Genomic DNA, 22,621 nt, shown 5'->3' on the forward strand with positions numbered 1-22,621 from the left:
CTCTATTCCTTCTTTTAATGCATCAAGTTGCAACACTGCAGTTTCCCTTGTTTATCTTTCGTACTCGTCCCCTTTTGTCACCGTTTTCCCCTTCTAACAATTTGCATTTAGCTCCAAATAAGACACCTTTTAATTATTTAATGAAGTGAACTTGTAATTTCCAAATGTCCCAAAAAGGGGACATACAGTTTCTCCCACCATTTTCTCTCAGCCCCTCACCTATATACATAGGAGGGTGCCTCATTGTAATTTTTTTCTTTTGGCAATGCAATAAAACTCTGTCAATTTGTACATGCCCTCTAAGGCTTTGACCTTGGATGAAAATTGCATTGCTTTCAAAAAAAGAGGCAACTTTCTTTCAAACCATGTGTTGATTCAAGGTGCTATGTGACAACAATTTCTTGAGTTGATTGCGAGTTTTGTACTTTTGTTCAAGAGGGATTTGAAATCAATCTTGCAAACTTTGAGTTGCATATTGTTTTCAAAGTTATAATTTGGTTTCAGATTTGGTATTGAAGACTTTGCGCTGCTTATCAAGTCCGAAATTAACATGGAACACTCAAGAAAGGAAATAGCTTACAGACTTTGTGCTGCTTCATTTTCTTTAATTTTGCATGCAAAGTGACATGTTGGAGACTTTGAGCTGCACGTGTGTTTCATTCATATTCTTGTAATCTCATAAGGCGTCACTTTAAGACTTTGAGCTTTTGTGAACTCCTAAGTTACTGAAAGTTGTTTGTGCATTGAAGGTTATTCTTACAACTATTTTGGTTATCAAGATTATTGCTCCCATGAGTACTTTGTAAGTAAAATACACTATTACTGTAATCCAAATATCTATTCTAAAATAAGAGAAACGGATTAGTGTCCCTCCCTGATATAGCTTACTGTAAATAGCAGTGATGTGCTTTGTTGATTCTAGTAGCAATAAGAAGGGACCCTTCCCTTATAATTAAAAGAGGCTGTGTCTCACACACTGTGGTTGGAAATATTGTATTGTGATTGATCCTTAAAAATACCAGTTGTAAAATATTCACCCAACAATAAGTATACATTGGTTTTATTTAATGATATGATATGAAGCCTTACAAAAGAATAAAGAATAAAGAAAAGAAAACCTAGAGAGTTTAGCTAAGGAGAAAACTCAATCATGATATGTGTTCGCATCCTATGAATTGAGACACAAAAAGCATGTGACCTAAAGAAACTTAAGATGCTAGCATAAAAGAGGACCTATGTGTTTTAAATAATTAATTAGGTTACTTAGGTAAATACCCTTTAATACCTTCCTACTTCTTGTGAGATTTTCACACCATTGCCCCATTGCAAATGAGGAACCCTTACTTTCCTCATAGGGTTAGGCGGTAGAGTGAATTTGGCAACAATCTTGTATTTAGAAGTTATTCTTTGTGTAGAACATAAAAATTGTAAAAATTGTCTTCTAAGTCTAGAAGTTATAAATAAAATTAAAAAATTAAGCTAAGGGAGAGTAAACTTGACCAAGTATGGAGTGAGATGAAATGCCTCTTTGGCTCAAATGAGGAAGATGGAGCCTCTTCTCATCTCAAGTGGGATAGACAAAGTCTCTTCTCATCTCAAGTGGGGTAGAGGAAGCACCTCCTCATCTCATAGTTGAATAAAGGAAGAAAAAGATTGAGTATGGGGATTAAATTAAAGTTTTCCATTGGAAGATAAACATTTACTGTAATTAAACCTTATACTGAGCTTTGTATTAAATATTTAATAAGCGTTGGATTAAATATTTAAGAACATTAAGAAAGGGAAGATCAATTTTAATGACATCAATTGGGGTGGAAATTGATTTTAAATTTAAATGAGTTTAAATATACCTTGATTTTGCAAAATATGGATTGATTTTATATATGAATTAATAATTCATCCATTGAGGCATTGAAATTATTTAAATGGCATCAATTTTAACAAATGGGCAATTGAAATTAGCAGAAAAAACTCACAAATGACAATAAATTAAATATTTTCCAATCAACTTGAAGCTGTAAAGAGGCTATGCATGAAATAAATTGATCCAAGGTCCTCAACTTTGCAAAAATATGAATCACTTCAGAAAAGGGGGATCTAATTCAAATTGATTTACTCCAGGAGTCTTTCAATTTAAATAATTATCATCAAATTTAAATAAGGAAAATAACAATATTTTAAATGATGTTGATTATTATTGGTTAATCATCAATTTGAAGATAAGAGATGAAATTTCAATTTGCAGTACCCAAATAAATTTTGTTATTTGAAAACAAAAAATAGCAAGTTTTTGATGATTTTTTAAGTATTACTAACTTGATATGTTGAAATTATCATTTAAATTTTCACAACTAATTATACGTGGTGCTTTCCCTTGCAGGTTAAAAAATGATAAGGCAGCGATTTTTGCAGAGGAGACCTCTTTTGAGAAAGGTTATCATTAACAAAGGTTGTGATAGTTCATCCCGTTTTGAGGCCTATTTAACACAACCCTTTTCTTGAAACAAAGCATCGAAGGGAGTAGATAAACATATACAAATCTACCATCAAAAATCAGCAAACTGCGCATCAATTAAGCAATCGGCAAACATCAAGGAATCAGATCAAGATCACTTATCTGCTCCAGGCAACTCGCAATCCTCAACATCAGTTTTGTGACTTCAATAATCTCTAGTATGTAGCATGGTATTGTTCTATAGAAAACTCCTCGCATAACGATAAAGGCAATAATGTGTAGATAACACGATAGTATATTTGATATAAATCTCTATTATATGGATGTACCCAATAGCATAATATATTTTACTCTCTCATCCATAATGTGAACTATTTAGATTTCCTAATTTATTCATCAAACTGCTGCAAGCAATCATGTAGAGGTGAGGAAGGGAAAACAAGGAGGCAAAACTGACATGAGATCCTCTTCTAAGTATGCCACCTCATGATGGATGGTTGGTCACCTACCACATGGGACCAAGGGAGGCAAGGTATATCCTGCCCTTGGGATTAGCTGAGAGGGATACTCTGGGCACCCTATTGCAATTTCCCCTCCAACCTCTACAATGGTTGATTGATAGGATGAATTCAATTAAGTCTCAATCACAGGAGGGCTTATAAGGTGACACAACTAGGGAGGGTAGAGACGAGCTTCCCCGTTAAGTACGACAATCATAGGAAGCCTCGTGATGGATGGTTGGAAGCCTGCCACATGGGGCCAAGTGTCATGTCCCCTCTTCCACGCTAGTTCTTCGGCACCAGGTTAATCTATCTTGGCATCCGGATAGGTTAACAGCTTCATCAATCAGGATGCCTACCAAGTCACAAGAGAGATTAATCTTATGTTGTTACTTCATGCTTTGAAAATACTTTAATAAGTCATTTTATGTTTTAAAGAGACATTCACTCTATATGGTAACTTAAGTGACTACAAGACGAAAATTGAAGTTTAATCCCACATCCCTTTCCCCAAAGCTTTTCATTCATTTCAAGGATATAAATATGTAACACCATCTTGGGATTAACACATGAAGAGTTTATGATATTAAGCAGCTTCATAGTTACTTAATAGTGACTTCGCAATCTTCTTGAGGGATGAAAAACCCTTGAGGGAAAAAGATATACTTCCTATGAAATAGGACACAAACCTGATTTTCAAAGTCGGCTACAAGAGTTAGAGTTTATTTGAAGTGAGGGCAATCGGAAAAGTAGTACTGGAAACTCAATATCATCAATTGGCATTGGGATGGCCAGGTGAGAGTAGCAAATCTACTTTAGCAATCCCGAGAAACATACCCTCCCATCTAGACATCAAAACATGACTAAGATTGACATAAGGAATGCGTAGCAAATACTGGGTATGTGACATTCGGCAACAAACAAACATGTCTATGGCATGAATAAGGTCCTTATTGATAGGAGAAGGTGGAATGACTACAAGCTTGTGTGTTTGAAGTTACGGCATCCAAGACAAGGTATCGTGACTTGGAAAGTGCAAGACGACAGGGTATGCATCCATTCATCCGCCTAGCTCTAGTCTACCCTTACTACCATGTGAGTGCAGTGATTATGGTTAATTAACATGTACAGTCGGGCAGTCTCAGTCAACGTTTAGGCGGTTAGAAACTAGAATGGGAGCTGTGATTGCAGCAGTCACGTATTAGATTTGGAGAACAGCTTGATGGAATGAATGTTATCTTAGAACTCATCTTTATCAAGTACGTATGCAAACTACTGTTTTTAGACTATGGCATATGAGATGTTGTATAACACTACTCTTATTTACCGCATGAATACTTTGAACTCCCTTCAAAAACTTGTTTGAGGGATTTTTACAATATCTGTTTGAATAGCATTTGCATATCATCTCTGCTAGTTATTAATTCATTACATATCAATAACCACTTATTTAAGGATTGGTATTTTCTAACAAGTGTTTGACAAAACTACTTTAAGAGAAAACCAGTGTATTCCATTATATACAGCAAAGAAATATTACAGTGGTATTAGAGCCACAAGACTTGCCATCTTGTGGGACATAACAGATATTTTGCATACCAATTTTTACCCAAAATGACAGCCAAGAATGAGTAGAAGACATCATCAATTCAGTTACCTATTGCCGGAACAAGCAGATTCTTTAGATCATATTGATATTGAAGACAGTTTTACAGTGGATGAGGAAATAACTTTTGGAACAGGTGAACAAATTGATATTACTCAACAGGTTGCATATTTGGGACAGGCTGAACCAAAAAACAACATTCAAATGGCACATAATGAAGCTGAGCAGGACAAGGAAGTTCGGGAAACGTTGCAGGCTATCAAAGATGGACAGAACAACATTGCTAATGCTCTTCAACAATTAGCAGGAACTATGTAGCAATTGGTTTTGGTCCATAGAAGAGCTCCAAGCCATCACATTGGAGGCAATAGTATAGCTGGATCCCCCTTAGTAGCTAGGGCTCCCACACATAACACTAACATGCCCTTAATGCCAGTTTTTAATGTAGAAGAAGCAGTGCCACTAGTAGCTCCAAATTTATTACCGGACTATGTTGAGGTTCTTTCCGAGGATGAAGGGGAGAAACAGGAAGGTGAAGATGTTGAGGACAGCAAGGAAGAAGAAGTTGAGAAGCAACCCCTTAAAGATAAAAAGAAGAGAGTCATTACGAAACAACCTCCGATTATAGCCACCCTTTCAAGTGATCCGGCATGTCATCCTTTTAGAGTGAAGGGTTTGGTTAAGGGTCAGCGCATTGTTTGCCTTTTGGATACAGGAGCCTCCCATAATTTCATTAGTACACGGATGGTATCTAGGAGGGGTTTGCAAACAGTTGACGTACCCAAGTTTGAGGTGAAGGTAGCAGGTGGTGAGGTTTTGAGATGTTCAGAGAAAGTAGCGGGTCTTCAAATACAGTTTGATGATTATCTTTTGGAGACTGATTTCTATGTTGTTGATTTGGATGGTTTGGATGCCATTCTGGGTAGACAATGGTTAAGGACTCTCCGCAGGTACACTTTTGATCACGAGACCATGTAGTTGGAATTTTCACAAGGCGATCAATTAGTAGTCCTAAAAGCCATACCAAATAGTGGACCCAGGCTGATAATAGCTCACAAGATGGAAGTTATTTTGAGGCACAATGACATAGAATGGGCAACACAGTGTTTCGTTTCGTACAAGGAGACTCAGGATACAGGACAGCAGTACTATTGTGACATTCAGATGGTCCTAGACAAGTATAGGAGGGTGTTTGAGGATATACCTCCGGCAATTCCACCAAACAGAGGGTTTGAGCATATCATTGAGCTAGAGGAGGGGGCCAAACCCATCATTACCACTCCTTATTGTCACCCCAACCACTACAAGGAAGAGATAGAGAAGACGATCAAGGAACTATTAGATATGCGACATATCAAACCCAATTCTAGCCCCTTTCCCTCTTCAGTAGTGTTGGTTAAGAAGGATGGCACCCTTCGGATGTGTATAGATTACCGCACTCTAAACAAGAGAACCATTAAAAATAGGTATCTGATTCCTCGCATTGATGAATTACTGGATGAGCTTCATGGGGTTGTTTATTTGTCGAAGATAGATCTTCGATCAGGATACCACAAGATATGAATCTGACAGGAGGATGTGCATAAGACAGCGTTCAGATGCCACTACGAACACTACGAATTCTTGGTGATGCCATTTGGGCTCACTAACGCACCAGCCACTTTCCAATCATGCATGAACCATATTTTCAAAAAACAACTAAGAAAGAGTGTGTTGGTTTTCCTTGATGACATATTACTCTTTAGCAGACTTGGGAAGAATATTTGCAGCACTTGGATGAGGTCCTTAGTCTTATGGAGGAACATTTTTTACTCGCAAAAGAGTCTAACTGCGAATTTGGGCTAACCGAGATTCTCTATTTGGGCCATGTGATTGGTGCCAAGGGGGTTAAGGTGCATCAGGAAAAGATATAGGCAATCCTAGATTGGCCACCACCAAGAGATGTATCTGAGTTGCGGGGTTTCCTTGGTCTTTGTTCCTATTACAGGCGATTCACCAAAGGTTTTTCCCAAGTAGCAACACCCCTTACTGATCTAACACGGAAATCGGCATTTAGGTGGATAGAGAATTCAGAGGTAGCCTTTGATAATCTGAAACAGATGATGAGTACATGTCTGGTGTTGGCACTTCCTGATTTTTCTAGACCCTTTATTTTGGAGTGTGATGCTTCGGGAAGTGGAATAGGGACAGTATTGATGCAGGATCGTCATCCCATAGCTTTTGAGAGCAGGAAACTTAGGGGCAGCGAATTACTATATTCTACTTATGATAAGGAGATCCTAGCCATAATGCATGCCTTAGCCAAATTTAGGCAGTACTTGGTGGGAAGTAAATTTATAGTGAAGACCGATTATAACAGCTTACGCTACTTCCTGGAATAGAAGAAATTGTATCAGAGACTGCAAAAATGGGTCAACAAGATCCAAGCTTACAATTTTGACATTGAGTATGTCAAAGGGAAAAATAATATAGTGGTTGATGCTCTTTCGCAAAAACCCCCAATACTAGAGTGCTATGCCATTTCCGAGATTTCAGCAAATTTGAGGTCCCAACTATTAGTGGAGTATTCTAAAAATGCTCATGCATGTCAAATTATGGATGGTATACTTCAAGATGAGCGGTACAAGGTAATGAATGATGTTATATATTACAAAAATTGAATCCACCTAATACCCGAATCTAAACTAAAAGGGGATATTATGCACACCATACATGATGCACCGTCAACAAGGCACCCAGATTTTTTCAAAACCTACAGACAGATCAGGGAGAAATTCTTTTGGAAGGGGCTAAAGGATGATGTATTGCAGCATGTTAGAGAGTGTCAAACTTGTCAGCAAAACAAGTCTGAATAGGGCTTTCCTGCAAGTTTACTTCAGCCTCTCCCTATTCCAGCTCAGAAGTGGGAGAGCATCTCCATGGATTTTATCACTAGGTTGCCTAGGGTCCAGTGCAGAGATTGCATTTTTGTGGTGGTAGATAGACTAACTAAGTTCGCACACTTCTTCGCGATTATCGCGGATTGGTCAACCTCTCAAGTGGCTGAATTGTTCTTCCGAGAGGTTTTTCGTCTCCATGGATTACCCAGGACTGTTGTGAGTGACAAGGACAATAGGTTTCTTAGCACCTTCTGGCAGGAGATTTTTAGATTGACAGGCACAGAATTAACTACCAGCACTAGCAATCACCCACATACAGATTGTCAGACCGAAATAGTGAATAAATGGGTGGAAGGGTACCTGAGGAATTAAATTGCAGGTTAGCAAAGAGCATGGGTTAAGTGGTTGTATTTGGGGGAGTATTGCTATAACTCCACTTATCATACGTCTATTCGGATGACTCCTTTCCGCGCCCTTTATGGTTACGAGTCTCTCTCTTTTATTGATTTAGCCTTGTAGGACAACAGGGCACCGCTGGCCAAAGATTGGATTTTGGATCGGTAGGACATCCTCAAAGCTCACAGGAATAATATTCAGCAGGCACAGAACCAGCAGAAGTTATATGCTGATGGGCATCGCACTGACCGGAGTTTTGAGCCGGGAAAGGATTTTTCTTCGTCTACAACCTTATAGACAAAGCTCCTTAAAGAAAAATGGATCAAAGAAACTCAAGACCAGATTTTACAGACCCTATTGCATCACCAGGAAGATTGGTGAGGTTGCTTACAAGTTAGACTTGTCGGGTGATAGCCGAATCGACAACTTATTCTATGTCTCATGCCTCAAGAAGGCCATTGGTCAGTAGATTGTTCCTTCAAAGGGTTTAACTCTGCTTGATGAGGAGGGTAAGCTTGTTTTGGTAACGGCTGAAGTGATCGAGACTAGGGAAAGGAAGTTGTGATATAGGATTGTCAAAGAATATTTAGTTCGTTGGAAGGACTTACCATATGAGGACGCCACTTGGGAAGGTGAGTCTATTTTGCAACACCCAACATTGAGATTGCTTGAGAGCAAGCAATCAGGGGAACGGAAGACTGTCATGTCCCCTCTTCCGCACTAGTTCTTCGGCGCCAAGTTTATCTATCTCCACATCCGGATAGGTTAACAGCTTCATCATTCAGGATGCCTGCCAAGTCACAAGAGAGCTTAATCTTATGTTGTTACTTCATGCTTTGAAAATACTTTAATAAGTCACTTTATGTTTTAAAGAGACATTCACTCTATATGGTAACTTAAGTGACTACACGACGAAAATTGAAGTTTAATCCCACATCCCTTACCCCAAAGCTTTTCACTAATTTCAAGGATATAAATATGTAACACCATCTTGGGATTAACACATGAAGAGTTTATGATATTAGGCAGCTTCATAGTTACTTAATAGTGACTTTGCAATCTTCTTGAGGGACGAAAAACCCTTGAGGGAAAAAGGTATACTTCCTATGAAATCAGACGCAAACCTGATTTTCAAAGTCAGCTACAGGAGTCAGAGTTTATTTCAAGTGAGGGTAGTCAGAATAGTAGTACTGGAAACTCAATATCATCAGTTGGCATTGGGATGACCAGGTGAGAGTAGCAAATCTACTGCATTTTGTAAGGTAGCAATCCTGTGAAACATACTCTTCCGTCTAGACATTAGAACATGACTGAGATTGACATAAGGAATGCGAGGCAGATACTAGGTATGTGACAATCGGTAGCAGACAAACACGTCTATGGCATGAATAAGGTCCTTACTGATAGGAGAAGGTGGAACTATTGCAAGCTCGTGTGTTTGAAGTTACGGCATCCAAGACAAGGTATCGTGACTTGGAAAGTGCAAGACGACAAGGTATGCATCCATTCATCTGCCCAGCTCTAGTCTACCCTTACTACCGTGTGAGTGCAGTGATTATGGTTAATTAACATCTACAGTTGGGCAGTCTCAATCAACGTGCAGGCGGTTAGAGACTAGAATGGGAGCTGTGATTGCACCAGTCACGTATTAGATTTGGAGAACAGCTTGATGGAATGATCGCTATCTTAGAACTCATCTTTATCAAGTATGTATGTAAACTACTGTTTTTAGACTATGGCATATGAGATGTTGTATAACACTAATCTTATTTACTGCATGAATACTTTGAACTCCCTTCAGAAATTTGTTTGAGGGATTTTTACAATATCTGTTTGAATGGTATTTGCATATCATCTCTACTAGTTACTAATTCATTACATATCAGTAACCACTTATTTAAGGATTGGTATTTCTTGACAAGTGTTTGACAAAATTACTTTAAGACAAAACCAATGTATTCCATTATATACAGCAAAGAGATATTACACCAAGGGGGATGGTATATCCATTCTTGGGATTACTATGAAGGCTTCTTCAAGCACCTTATCATGTCCCTGTTATGGTTGAGCTACCATAATGAAGAATAAAGATCGTATGATTTATTTAAATTGAGATGATTATGAATATCCATGTGCCATGTGTTATTTGTTCTTTAACCCTAGTAGAAATGATTGACTTTATGAATTATATTTTCAATAATTGTCCAAAAATGATTGCAGTATCTAAAATATCCCAAATCGGATATTTGCTCAATTTTTTCCCCAAAATATATTCAAAACTAAACATATGCAGATGTATTACGAACAGCAATAGAAAACAACATATTCTCCAATAGATATAAACCCGTTCTTTTCAAAATAACATTTAGGAATTCAAGCATATGAAAATGTGTTACAAACCAACAATATAAACCCAATAAACTCTCATAAAACTTCTTAAAAACAACATTATTGCATTATATAACAGCAATACAATAACCAGCTTTCAAAATACAATCTTAAAGACAGAAATTACAGTCAGATTGGAACACTCAAAGAAGAACCTGTAAGCGCATACGAGACACCTGAAGTGGCGTCTCCATGGACAATGGGTTTGAGTCCATTATTTGTCGGCACGAGGGGCTACATCCTCACACTGGCTGAAAGTTGAAGCTTTTCGATTACTCTCCCAAGAGAGAAACTGAAATCTCAATAATAAATCTCACATGGCAAATGAAGGAGTCTCTTCTCCTTTTATTCTCACAACTGTGTCTCTTTGACTTCTCGTCTGGCTTTTCGTCTTATCTCTCCCTGTCATCTGTAGCCCATATTGAATATTAAATTGACCTTTTATAATAAGAGTCCACGCTTTCATAGTCAATTTTAATATCATATAAATGTGTCCTTTAATATTTCTAATGTCCCAAAAAGGGGTTGTTACAAATCTCCCCTCCTTAAAATTGCTTGTCCTCAAGCAATCAGCACCAGGATCCCATATGAATCTACAGGTAGCTCAGCAGCCCAAACAAAAAACAAATCTAGCCATACTATAAAGCAAGGTGCCCCTCTGCAATCCATCCGTCATCCGGATCCTTGGATCCCATATAACTTTATGAAAAAATGTTGCACCCGTAAACTGTACAACTCTGATCATTACTACATCCAGCCTCAAACTGAATAAAACTACAACTAAATCCCCAACAAGCCATATGTACATATGATCAACACCAAGATCCCAAACCCTGTTTTCATAACCAGCCGTTATGATAAGGTCGAAATGTATCAATGAACTATGCATAACCCAGTAGATGGTGTCAACTTGACCTAAACAGATGATGTAGGAAACGATCTGCCCAAAAGCTGAAATCAACACCAAGGGTGCATAAAAGATAATACTGCCATCATCACTCTGAAGAATCCCTAAATACATAGGGATCATGAGAAAGAATGAAGCTGAAAAACCATTCCCTATGATCAACACATAACTCTCCTCAATCCTCCACTAGAACCTGTTTAACGCCTGAAATAAGAAACCCATCCAACCTATATATAAGCTGGAATTCGGAACCATGTAAAGGTTGTACAAAAGAGGGGCAGTAGTAGTCACTTCACCACACCAAACCTATGACCAAGGTTCATTGTTAAGAACTGTAGCTTGATTTGAATCTCTCAAGTCAAGGTCATCCTCTTCCTGGAAATCGAGAGGAACTCTCTCCTCTACCTCAAAAAGTGGGTTATCGGAAATCCAACTAGCATTTACCTCAAATGAAGGGTTGTCTAAGCTGAATGTGATCTGAAGTTTTGGAACTTGGTTGCTTGGGGCAACAATCCAAATCATAGGTTTGTTGAAAGCTACAAGTTCATCAATTACCTCTAAGAAAAATTCCTACCTCTTTATCCTCATGTTCCCTAAAATGATTTGTGCAGCAAATCTGATAATTTGCTTCTTGAAGAAAAAACTGAGTATCAACCAATGCCTCACGAACATATTTAAGCTCCTTGTTGAGCTCCTTAACCTCATTCCTTTCTTTATTCAATTGGTCAATATAGGATCCAACAACCTTAAGAGTATAATCCCTATCGGAAAGCAAACATAAGTAATCTGATTTCATAGTCTCAAGAGCTATTTTGATCACTTGCAAATTGGCAACAAGCCAATCTCCTTCCACTCCATTTTGAGACTTCTTGTAAAGATCTTCAATCCTTTTGTGAGTGCTATCATAATGTACCAAAGAGGCCACAACCATGTCTTCGCTAGAACTTCAACTGGTTCTTTAAGGTATGCATTTCATTGCTGTCATGTTGACATGGTTCATCGTCTTGCAATGTCATCTTAATTTGTTCCTCCAAATTCATGTCATGGACATCGGAAATATATGGTTCATCACATCTCACAAAATCATAAGCATTCTTTCCCTTGTTCTCTTGATTTGTATGCAAAGGCCAAAGTGTTGCCATGTTATCATTTGCATATATGAGCTCATCATACAAGGACCCCAACCTATTATTACCTCTACTATTACCTCATGTATAACCTATCTCATCAATCTGCCTATTAAAGCTAACCTCCAATTCCCCAACAAAGAAACTTGCACCCTGTGTAACAACTTTTGCGTGATCACGAGAAGGTTGCAAATCAATGGTGGTTGATTGTTCTTCTTTTTCAAGATCCTCTATTAGATGAAATTGGCCTGTTGGAAATTCTTCATACAAATTTATGCACTGGTCTTGTTCAAGGAGATTCCGAACCAATTCAAAGTACTTTATTTTTGCCATATCCGTTTTGCTGCTCTAGATGAAGCTCCAAGTAATCACTGAACGGTAAATCATTGTGAACTCGGTTGGGAAGCTTTTTATATTCTCTGTAAATGTCAAGTATTTCTGCTCTTATATCAGAATTCTAGGCTCACTGCTCTTGTAGCTTCATAGTACCTATCCTGATCCCTGTAACTGGACACCCTTCTTCGGAAGATGTCCCAACAATATCGGATTGGTCATATAAAGATTTGGAGTGTATCCATTGGTTCTTACTTTGCAAGAAATTCATGAGATCAACCATATAATCTTTGTCCTTGTCCACACAACTTTTGAATTGATTTTGATGGTTATTTGAGGACCATCTATGCTTGGACACTTTTTCATGTGAGTAGCTTGAGTGGTCTTTGTGCACTTATGTTTCTTCCAACATGTCACCTTTACATGAATAGGAATCAGAGGAGTTGATTCTATTATTTATAATAGGACTTCTCCTTTTTTCCATTTGTCTATGTCTTCTTCCATTTTATGTTTTGCATGTGTTCTTGCATCCATAATTTGCCAATGCTTGAGCTTGTTTTTCCGTCCTTCACAATGGTTGAGCTCTGCTATTTTTTTTTTATCCAAGTCCTTATTGTGTGTGTCAATCCTTAGATTTTCATCATTTTTTCAAAGAGGGTGATGGTTCTTTCTTTGTTGCCGTTTGCCTCTTTTCCCATTGATTTTGTTGGCACCACTTGTGATTCATTAGCCACTACCTCTGAATTTGTTAAACAAGGTAGAACTATAACTTCTTAGTTCTTGTCTTTTTCTTTGAACTGCAGTATTACAGAAGATATTATTATATTTCCTATAAAGAACCCACTATAAGAATTGTAAATTCCTATTCCTTGGTCTGAAACCTGCAGTTGACTGTTTTCAAGTTGGATTTAGAGATAACAGCAATGTGTTTTACATGTTTTCACTGATAGTTGCATATAGAATGACTGTTACACTGCTTCAGATATATAAAAATTTGTATATCAAAGATTGCACCTGGAGATTGTTGACAGCTTGTCTATTGATTCTATCATGCCAAAACTGTTTGCACAAAGCCATCCACATTTCTATAACTCAGTAGCTTGATGCAATAAATCCACAGCATAGACAACTTTTGTTTACTTGGCTCATATGGTGCAGATTGCAGTCGAACACCTAGCAGTGGCTCAGATGGTCTCCGCCGAGCATCTACATGTCTTCTCACGGCAAGTATCCTTGCCCTGTTGTAACATTTTATCCATGGCAAGGATTATTTCTTTCCACCATACTCCACTCGGCATCAGTCAAAACTTATAATATTTCAACACAAACACTAAAAAAACAGTGCCAAAATACACTACAAGATACCACCATTTACAAAATATATTCCTCTTCCAATATTCTGCACAAATTTCATTCATGGGAATGTTAATTGCAACCTGATAAATTACTTCTTGAATATTTGTCCCCACTACAACGGTCACTCAGATTGGAACTCTAGATTAAAAAACTGATTGAGCCCGAATTTCTGACGACAAATCTCAAATAACCCTTGCACGATAATTTGAAATGCCTCCACAGATATTAGAATCGAATTCCAAACTTAATCACACGTCCTGCGGTTACACTGGACCTGTCCCTAAACAGAAACTCCTCACTAACGCGCCTATTGTATTCATGGCATTGAATCAAAATAATTTATTATTTCGTGCAATATTCTCCAGAAACAGTTTGCGAATACTCTCTGTCGCATTACTTGATCCCACATGTGTCATTTTGGCTTCCCAAAGATAAGCTTTCACCAAATGATGAATGCTTGATGTCAAGTATTAACGCCCAAGTATGATCGATTAATATTGAATCCTCCACATCTACCAATCAAGAGAAATGAAGAGCTAAACAGTAATGCATGCAACAGTATCCAAAGTGCACAAGCAGGAGGCTGGTCAGTCTCAAAACAACATAGCCCAACAAAGAATTTGTGCTCCAATACTAGAATAGGGAATGTCGTGGTAATGAATCGATGTCCAATAGAACTACAAATATTTGCTCTATACAATCATTTATTTGCCACGGTATTTTTATTATTTATTGAAGAAACGATATTGATAAGAAATGTACCTCCAAATCTCGGGCGTTGAAGACATGACTCCTCCGCCAAATTCCTTTCTATGCAAGAGACAACTGTCCGAGAATGGTTGAGAATTTTTTTGTAATGCTAAAGCTCTGTTGTTACATTCAGTTTTATGATTCTACGTTTTCCCAACTCCTAACGCTTATGTAGCTTTAAACTCACCCTCAACTCAATTACGTTCAAAGCCTACAGTTTAGACACACAATAGTTCTGAATTCATAGAATCTTATCTCGCCCAAGCTCGACTATTCCAATTCGTCACCATAACTTCTCATGGCCAACGCCACTGTTTCCATCCTCACCAAGGACCAATTCGATAATGGTTTTGTTAAGTAGTCATCTATCCTTCTCTACTCAAACGTATCACTCCTACGCTAGCTGATATCTGCTATAAGTTGGGTTCAGATACTGCTGACTGGGTGTAGTCAATTTCCCATACTCCTACCACTGAACACAGATGTTGTCTCCAACCCAGTCAGTAACCTTGGATTTTGACCCAGGCTATGAGGAGATAACCATGCCACCCGACTAGTATTTAACACAACTGCAGATTAGAACCAGAGATTACCTGTTCTCACAATGGCACTACACTGACGGTTAGTTGAACTGCTAGCTTCAACTACCATCCACTGAGCTAGTATTCGAACACCCCTTTTTTTGGACCCAAAAGCCTATCCCTCTACTGCCTATATCCTATCTATCTGCCGAATCCAAGGAGATTTATACTAATACTAACATGCTATTACTTATTACCCAACCTGAATAAGAGTTAGGTAAGAAACCCCTTCACTACAACTGCTTATGATATGCTATACAGGTCTAACTTCTATATAGTTTTTTGACATCAATATTCACATGCATAGACTCTTGATGATGGAATGGTTTTATATTGAAAAGATTTCACTTCCACGCGAGTGCTCGGTAAGCTAGAGATTAAACAATATTTTACAATTGATTTCCTTGACCAAGTATGTTCACCAGGGACACTCAGAGACTTGGTGATAAAACATTCAAAACATCTACTGTCCTGGAATAATATATTCTGAAGATAAAAATTTATCTCTTCAAAAAAGAAATTCAATGTAACCCTTTCCAGAAATCTAACCAGGCCGTTATAAACTCCACTGTTATTAAACCTCACAAGATAGCAAGACCTTTAGCTTTGATACCACTAAAATATCCCAAACCAGAAATTTGTTTGATTTTTCCCAAAAATATATTCAAAACTAAACATATGCAGATGTATCATGAACAACAATAGAAAACAACAAATTCTCCAATAGATATAAACCCGTTCTTTTCAAAATAAGATTCAAGAATTCAAGCATATGAAAATGTGTTACAAACCAACAACATAAAACCAGTGAACTCTTATAAAACTCCTTAAAACAACGTTATTGCATTATACAACAGCAATACAATAACCGGCTTTCAAAATCCAATCTTAAAACAAAAATTATAGTAAGATTGGAACACTCAGAGAAGAACCTGTAAGCACATACGAGACTTCACGGACAATGGGTTTGGATCCACTGTCTACCGGCACGACAGGCTACGTCCTCACACTGGTTGAAAGCTTAAGCTTTCCGAATACTCTCCCAAGAGAGAAATTGGAATCTGAATAATAAATCTTGCATGCCAAATGAAGGAGTCTCTTCTCCTTTTATTCTCACAATTGTGACTCTTCGACTTCTCGCCTAGCTTTTCGTCTTATCTCTCCTTGTCATCTTTAGCACACTTTGAATATTAAATTGACTTTTTCTAATAAGAGTCCATGCTTTCATAGTCAATTTTAATATTATATAAATGTGTCCTTTAATATTTCTAATGTCCCAAAAAGGGGACATTACAATCCCGCCTTTGGGATTAGTTGAGAGGGATACTCTGGGACCTTGTTGCAATTTCCCCTCCAACCTCTACAATGGTTGATTGATAGGATGAATTCAATTAAGTCTCAATCATAGGAGGGCTTATAAGGTGACACAACTAGGGAGGGTAGAGAGGAGCTTCCCCGTTAAGTACGCCAATCATAGGAATCCTCATGATGGATAGTTGGAAGCCTGCCACGTGGGGTCAAGGGGGTTGGTATATCCATTCTTGGGCTTACTGTGAAGGTTTCTTCAAGCACCCCATCATGTCATTTCAAGCCTTGTTATGGTTGAACTACCATAATGAAGAATAAAGATCATATGATTTATTTAAATTGTGATGATTACGAACCTCCATGTGCCATGTGTTATTTGTTCAACCCTATAGTAGAAATGATTGACTTTATGAATTATATTTTCAATAATTGTCCAAAATGATTGCAGGATCTATCTTAAATTTTTTTTTTGGGGGGAAGGGGGGGTGTAAGGTTATATCTGAACAAAATTACATTTTTTGTTTTTTATTAAGCTTGTAATTCTAGGGCAAAATTAAGGTCAATACGAAAAAAGCACATTACACTATGCTATTCCCTTCTAAAACAATTAAGGACGATGTTTACAATAAGGCAAATAATTTAAAAATTACATTTATATTGTAGATTGGTCATTGTAATGCAATATTACAATATTATGACTAACAGATGTTTCCTGCCAGTGTGAACTTACAAACACTAGGAACCTGATATTGATTTGTAAACTTTTCTCCAGTTAATTTTGAAAGGGTTGAATATTATGTTATGGATATAGACAAGGCTCTTTACATCGAATGAAATAATTCTTGTTTCCAGCATTCACTCATATGTAGCTACTTTATTTTTTATAATTCCAGCTTATCATTACACGATTAATTGATAGAAAATCATTAATGCAAGTTTCATTTAAATATAATGCAAAAATCTGTGATAAAAGGGGAATTATCTTCAAGTTTACTAAATTTTAGAAAGCTGAAATTACCCAAGTCTATCCACAAAAGGCTTCAATGCCATGATCTTCTTCTCTTTTATCCTTGGAAGTACATTGTCTAGATAAAAGTCAGCAGAAGCATACTTTGGAATATTTTTAACAGTACGCCTGTAACAATTTCAGAACAATAAGAACAGATTTAGTCATGTCAAAGGCCATCTCCAAGATGTCTCAACAATCTCTAAAGAAACAAGTTAAATAAAAGTTCCAATAAATTTGAAAAATATTTGTGGCAATCAATAATGTAGGAATCATTTGTATGAAGCTAATTGGGAAGAAATTTTTACCTAATGCTACTATATAATTCTTCCTTCTCAGCAAACCATGCAGGAATATCCCTTACAATTGGAATGTCATCCTTTAAGTAGTCAATGAAATGATCAACATCAAAAACATTCTCAAACTTCCTGTCAATGAAACAACAGCCATATCAAATGAATTTATCATCCTTAAACTATGTAAAACATAGCTTGTTCTAGAAAACATGACAAGATATAAAGGGTCAGCATGCCCCACTCTCAAAACCAGAATACAGCATTCTGAACGCATACAAAAGTATCTAAAACTAAGATAAATAACAAAAATATAAAAAGAAGGAACCCTCAATGTAGATAATGTGTTACATGAAACAGGCTAAAAATGCTTCATCAGCTCTTGTTATGTATAATTTACGGTACAGAAAATGGACAAAACTTAATATCAGCCAATTTCATCTTTCTAGTAGAGAATGCAAACACAGCTAAAACCTGAGGGCACCAAACAGTCATATGGTCTGATGTCATAAGATATCAAACCAAATACAATGTTTCCCATGTCACTAAGATAGAAGAGTTGTAAGATATACATGATATTTACAACCTAATGTCACAAGTTTTAAACTCCCTCAAAGGACAAAGGCTACACTTCTATATCTGAGATATTCATCAAAATGTCTTATGATTTACTTTTTAAGACTTCCAAAATGATCTCTAACAAATAAAAAACCTCTCCAAAACAACGAGTGAGTGGTGTGTTACATGGAGGCTCCAGGATGACTGTGGCACGAAAGGCTACGATGAGTTTCTATCATGAAAATTAAAATTATAAACAGAGATGTCTAAAATGAAAGCTAAATAGAAACAGGATACAGGTTTTGTAGTTTTCAATTTGCAAATAAGCATCATCATACACTCTACAGATGTACATTTCCACGAAACAGACATTTAAGTTTAAAATTTGGGCAATTGATGGTAGAGACACAATCAAGTTATCAACTATGGAGAGATCAGACTCCATAACAAATAACTATTATAATAACATCCATTATCTAAGACATCCACTACACCTCTTCATTGTTATTTATTTTTCTCGACTCCACAAAAGCAAGATGTCATCATGATGTAAAGTCTCTTAGTATTCTGTAATGTCTCCCTTTCTAGGTGACAAGAGGCGAGTAGGAGGTTTGTCTATCATCCAGGTTGCTGTAGGCCAATGGAATGGTTGGGGAACTCACCACATGGTTCACAGAGTACAGTTGGGGGCTCTGAAAGCCAATTATTAACTCTGGATCATATTTTATTAATTAATAAGGAAATATTTAAACATTTCCTACATGAAATTTTAAATAAATTATTGTGAGTGAATATTGTATTCACTTTATTAAATAATTCCTAAGTAGGTTATTTTTAAACAAACTATAATAAGTGAATATTATATTCAGTTTATTAGATAATCACTATAAGTGAATAATATAATTCACTTTATTGAAGAAGGCCCCGATGGCTCAATAATATTAAAATTAAAATAAGGACCAAACTTTTAATGAATCATGCATATGGTGATCACAAGGTTGAAAGCCTTATATTAAAAAGATTTTTCTAACTTTATCGGACTTTGGATAAGACTCAAAATTTTATCAAAAATTAATCCTCCTTGCCGTGCCATGAATCAAACTCTTCATGGAGACGAAGTGTAGTTAAGGCCGACTTTGGATGGGAAATTTTGGCACTCAGCGGCAAAATGATGGAGGGGAGAAATTAAAAGCAGGAGGGTTCGAGCATTATTCCAAGATTTTAAAGAAAACACGAAGGCAACACAAGCTGCAATTGGGAGTTTGCAGCGGTTTGGGCCTGAAGAATGGAGTCTCTGGAGGCCAGTGAGAGTGGAACACAGCCCTCGCTCTGTCAGCGAAGTGCACAATATAGATGTATTGCAGGAGAGATCAGCTGTTGTTATTTGTATCTGAGTATTAATTCCAGATTCAGAGCCTTATAATAACAAGTAAGAATGACTAGCGCAGATCTGGGAAATTGATCATGGAAAGCACTACCTGGCAGTTTCTGGGCTGTTTGAATTCAATTTTGGAATTCCATCTTGGCATGCATAATATTGATTCATTATAAACTGAAATGAATAACTACAACAAAGGCATTTCTTCAAACAGTTGGTGTGCAGCCTTGTAACTCCTTATTTTCAAATGCAAGCAAACTACAATGTGCCAAACTAAATTATATGAATAAACAATGAGAAACTTGGAAAGTAATGGAAGTTTGCTGGAAAATGATTAATCCTTGACGTTGACGCTGAAATTATAACGTTAGTACCTTCAAATGCAAATACGAGCCCTCAACAAACATTTGCAGGCTCGTTGAACAATATTGCACCCCCCTAGAAAGATCAGCGCCATCTCACAAGAACTATGGCAGCCAAGTAAACCAAATAATGCACATTCAGGCTAATGACCAGACCACCAGCCACAAAAAATTTGCTAGATAGTTTCACCAGTTTAAACTGCAAAAGAACACTTGGAAATATTCACAATTCCTCCAGCTCCAAATAGTTGAAACCCTTAGCACAATTCCTCATCAAATTCACAATATAACAAATGCATTATAGAATACCTTTTGATTTCTCTACAAGGCTCTTTTATAATATTACCCCATGAATCTTCATTAGCAAGCCTCTTTAATGATTTTGATATTTTCTTTTATAATAATGAGTTGACTTTATACAATATCATTAATAAAGCACATTTTAGATCAATGAATATTAAAAACTCATCACCCTCAACATGCCCCCAACTTTATTATAAAGTCAATTTATAATTCTATAATATTTGCTAAATAAATAAACATCATTAAAAGCCATTCAGATATTAATATCTCATTAAATACTCATTATTTTGACAAGCTGTCTGAACTAGGGAATCAACAATTGCAACCTCTGTCCAAATGACTGCCTTACTAAAAATAGAAAGGGCCCATCTCTATCAACCTCTAACTTACTATAAATATTATGTATATGAAATTGAGCCCAAACGAAGTCCAATCTGAACCAAACGAAGACCAAATTAGAACATACAAAATTCTGGAGAAGACAAGAACCTCCATTAACTAAGCCTCTGCCTCACAAAACTCTCTATCCACAAAAATCAGCCTACAATGGACACAATAATAGGCTAATCCCTCAAACTCTGATGCTCATGAAAATGGGAACACTACATTCAGTTCCGCCAGAATTATCTTTAAGTGCAGAATTGAAAAGAAGGAAAATAGAAAGATCATTCATTTGCATTCCGTAGAGCTTGCATCACGGCAATATCTCTGATGGTTGCTTGATGAGAGAATGCTGCAGTGTGAGTCATGAGTGGGAATGTGAGGGTTTGTTAGTCTTCATGATGAAGAACCTTAGTTGCCGATTCGTGACACGAATCTGATTCGGGCATGTGAATCGGATCCGTGGATTCGGGATTTTTTTTTTTCCCAATTATGATTCATGGAGGATTCGTGCATATATATATATATGCATTATATATACTAAAAAATAAGAGAAATATACATAATTCTAAAACTAAATCATTTCATAGTATGAATCTAGCATACTTGATCAATGACATTGATAATTAATCTATTTTCACGATTATAAAGAAAATCAACACATTTACATTGAATTACTGAAAGTGAAAGTTTGTAACATTCAAAATATAGATCATTAAACTTAAAGTTTATAACATGAATTACACATAAAAGAGTCAAGAGTCAACACTAAAGTTTTTTATTTAATCATCAAATGGATTTTCAAGAAAATCCACATCAGAGGGGTATTGGTGAGTTGCAAGTGCTGCATCTGTATCAATAGAGGAACCCAAACCACTAGTAGTAGAGGGGATTGTTAACTCATAATCCTCCTCATCATCCACATCAATCAAAGTGGATCTAGCAAGATCTCGTATGGTCATATCTAAATCAGGAGTCTCGGGTGCTACATCCCAAAGCTTTTCGGGCCCCTTCTTGTACTTAGGATCCTTCCGTGACAACAAGTGCAAATTGTTGTGAATGAACACAAGATCTTCTAATTTTTTTGGAGCCAACCGGTTGCGTTTGATTGAGTGGATAAAGGAGTAAGTACTCCAATTCCGCTCAGCGGCAGAAGAGCTAGCAACCTAAAGAGAAATTAAAAATTATCAATACAACAATCAAGATAAATAAATTAAATAATCAATTCAAGGAATTGAGAATGTTAACCTTAAGCTTAATTTTACAAACTTACTTGGGATAGGACCTTTATGGCAAGAGGTTGAAGGTACGTGAAGGCTTGCCCATGAAGGTACCACCATTTGATGGCACCCATCCTGCTTTGATCTGCTATGGCAATAGGGTCGAAATCCTCACTTGAGTTGAAAGCAGCAAATTCACTCCTCACAATTGCCCCAATCTTTGGATCTTGGAATATCTTAGCTAGTGCCCTCTTATACCCATCTGCAACCTCTGCATCTCTAAATGGTGGCACTCTACCTGGAAGGCGAAGTACATCTGCACTATAGTACTTGGTGATAACAAAAGACAATTGAACACTATCAAATATCAATAGCACAAACATTGGATAAAATAAGCACAAACATTTGATAAGAACTACAGTACCTCGAGGATAGAGCATATGCAAGAAGGTGCAAAGGTGTGGTCATCTTGTTCCATCGATGATGAACAATTTCTTCCACCTTCTTGTAAAGGGTGTCCTCAGGATCATTCTC

The 22,621-nt window shown here is 37.0% G+C and overlaps 2 protein-coding genes across 2 annotated transcripts in view; both read right to left on the reverse strand.

Annotated features, from left to right (window-relative positions):
* LOC149548082 (protein PECTIC ARABINOGALACTAN SYNTHESIS-RELATED-like) overlaps positions 1-22,621 on the reverse strand; it is a 233,046-nt gene that overhangs the window by 45,676 nt on the left and 164,749 nt on the right. Inside the window, exons 6-7 of the mRNA XM_089792113.1 lie at positions 17,901-18,020; positions 17,605-17,721 (exon numbers count right to left, since the gene is read on the reverse strand). Of these exons, the coding sequence (XP_089648239.1) occupies positions 17,605-17,721; positions 17,901-18,020 (237 nt within the window). The remainder of the gene's footprint in view (positions 1-17,604; positions 17,722-17,900; positions 18,021-22,621) is intronic.
* Positions 21,511-22,580, reverse strand: LOC149548083 (uncharacterized). Its single transcript, XM_089794828.1, has 3 exons — positions 22,512-22,580; positions 22,141-22,416; positions 21,511-22,033 (listed from the first exon to the last, which is right to left on the reverse strand). Exons 1-3 carry the CDS (start codon positions 22,563-22,565, stop codon positions 21,650-21,652), a joined length of 714 nt encoding a protein of 237 aa, XP_089650954.1. The 5' UTR covers positions 22,566-22,580; the 3' UTR covers positions 21,511-21,649.

The sequence above is a fragment of the Cupressus sempervirens genome, chromosome 7 (assembly GCF_028749045.1).
Source record: "Cupressus sempervirens isolate cs-2001-9-10 chromosome 7, ASM2874904v1, whole genome shotgun sequence".
NCBI classification, from domain to species: domain Eukaryota; kingdom Viridiplantae; phylum Streptophyta; class Pinopsida; order Cupressales; family Cupressaceae; genus Cupressus; species Cupressus sempervirens.

Bases quoted from the DNA above. Each gene is read 5' to 3' on its own strand.
- LOC149548083 (XM_089794828.1), bottom strand. From the start codon at position 22,565: ATGGAACAAGATGACCACACCTTTGCACCTTCTTGCATATGCTCTATC. The intron at 22,417-22,511 runs GTACTGTAGTTC...GTTATCACCAAG, and splicing joins GCATATGCTCTATCCTCGAG to TACTATAGTGCAGATGTACT. The intron at 22,034-22,140 runs GTAAGTTTGTAA...ATTTCTCTTTAG, and splicing joins CCATAAAGGTCCTATCCCAA to GTTGCTAGCTCTTCTGCCGC.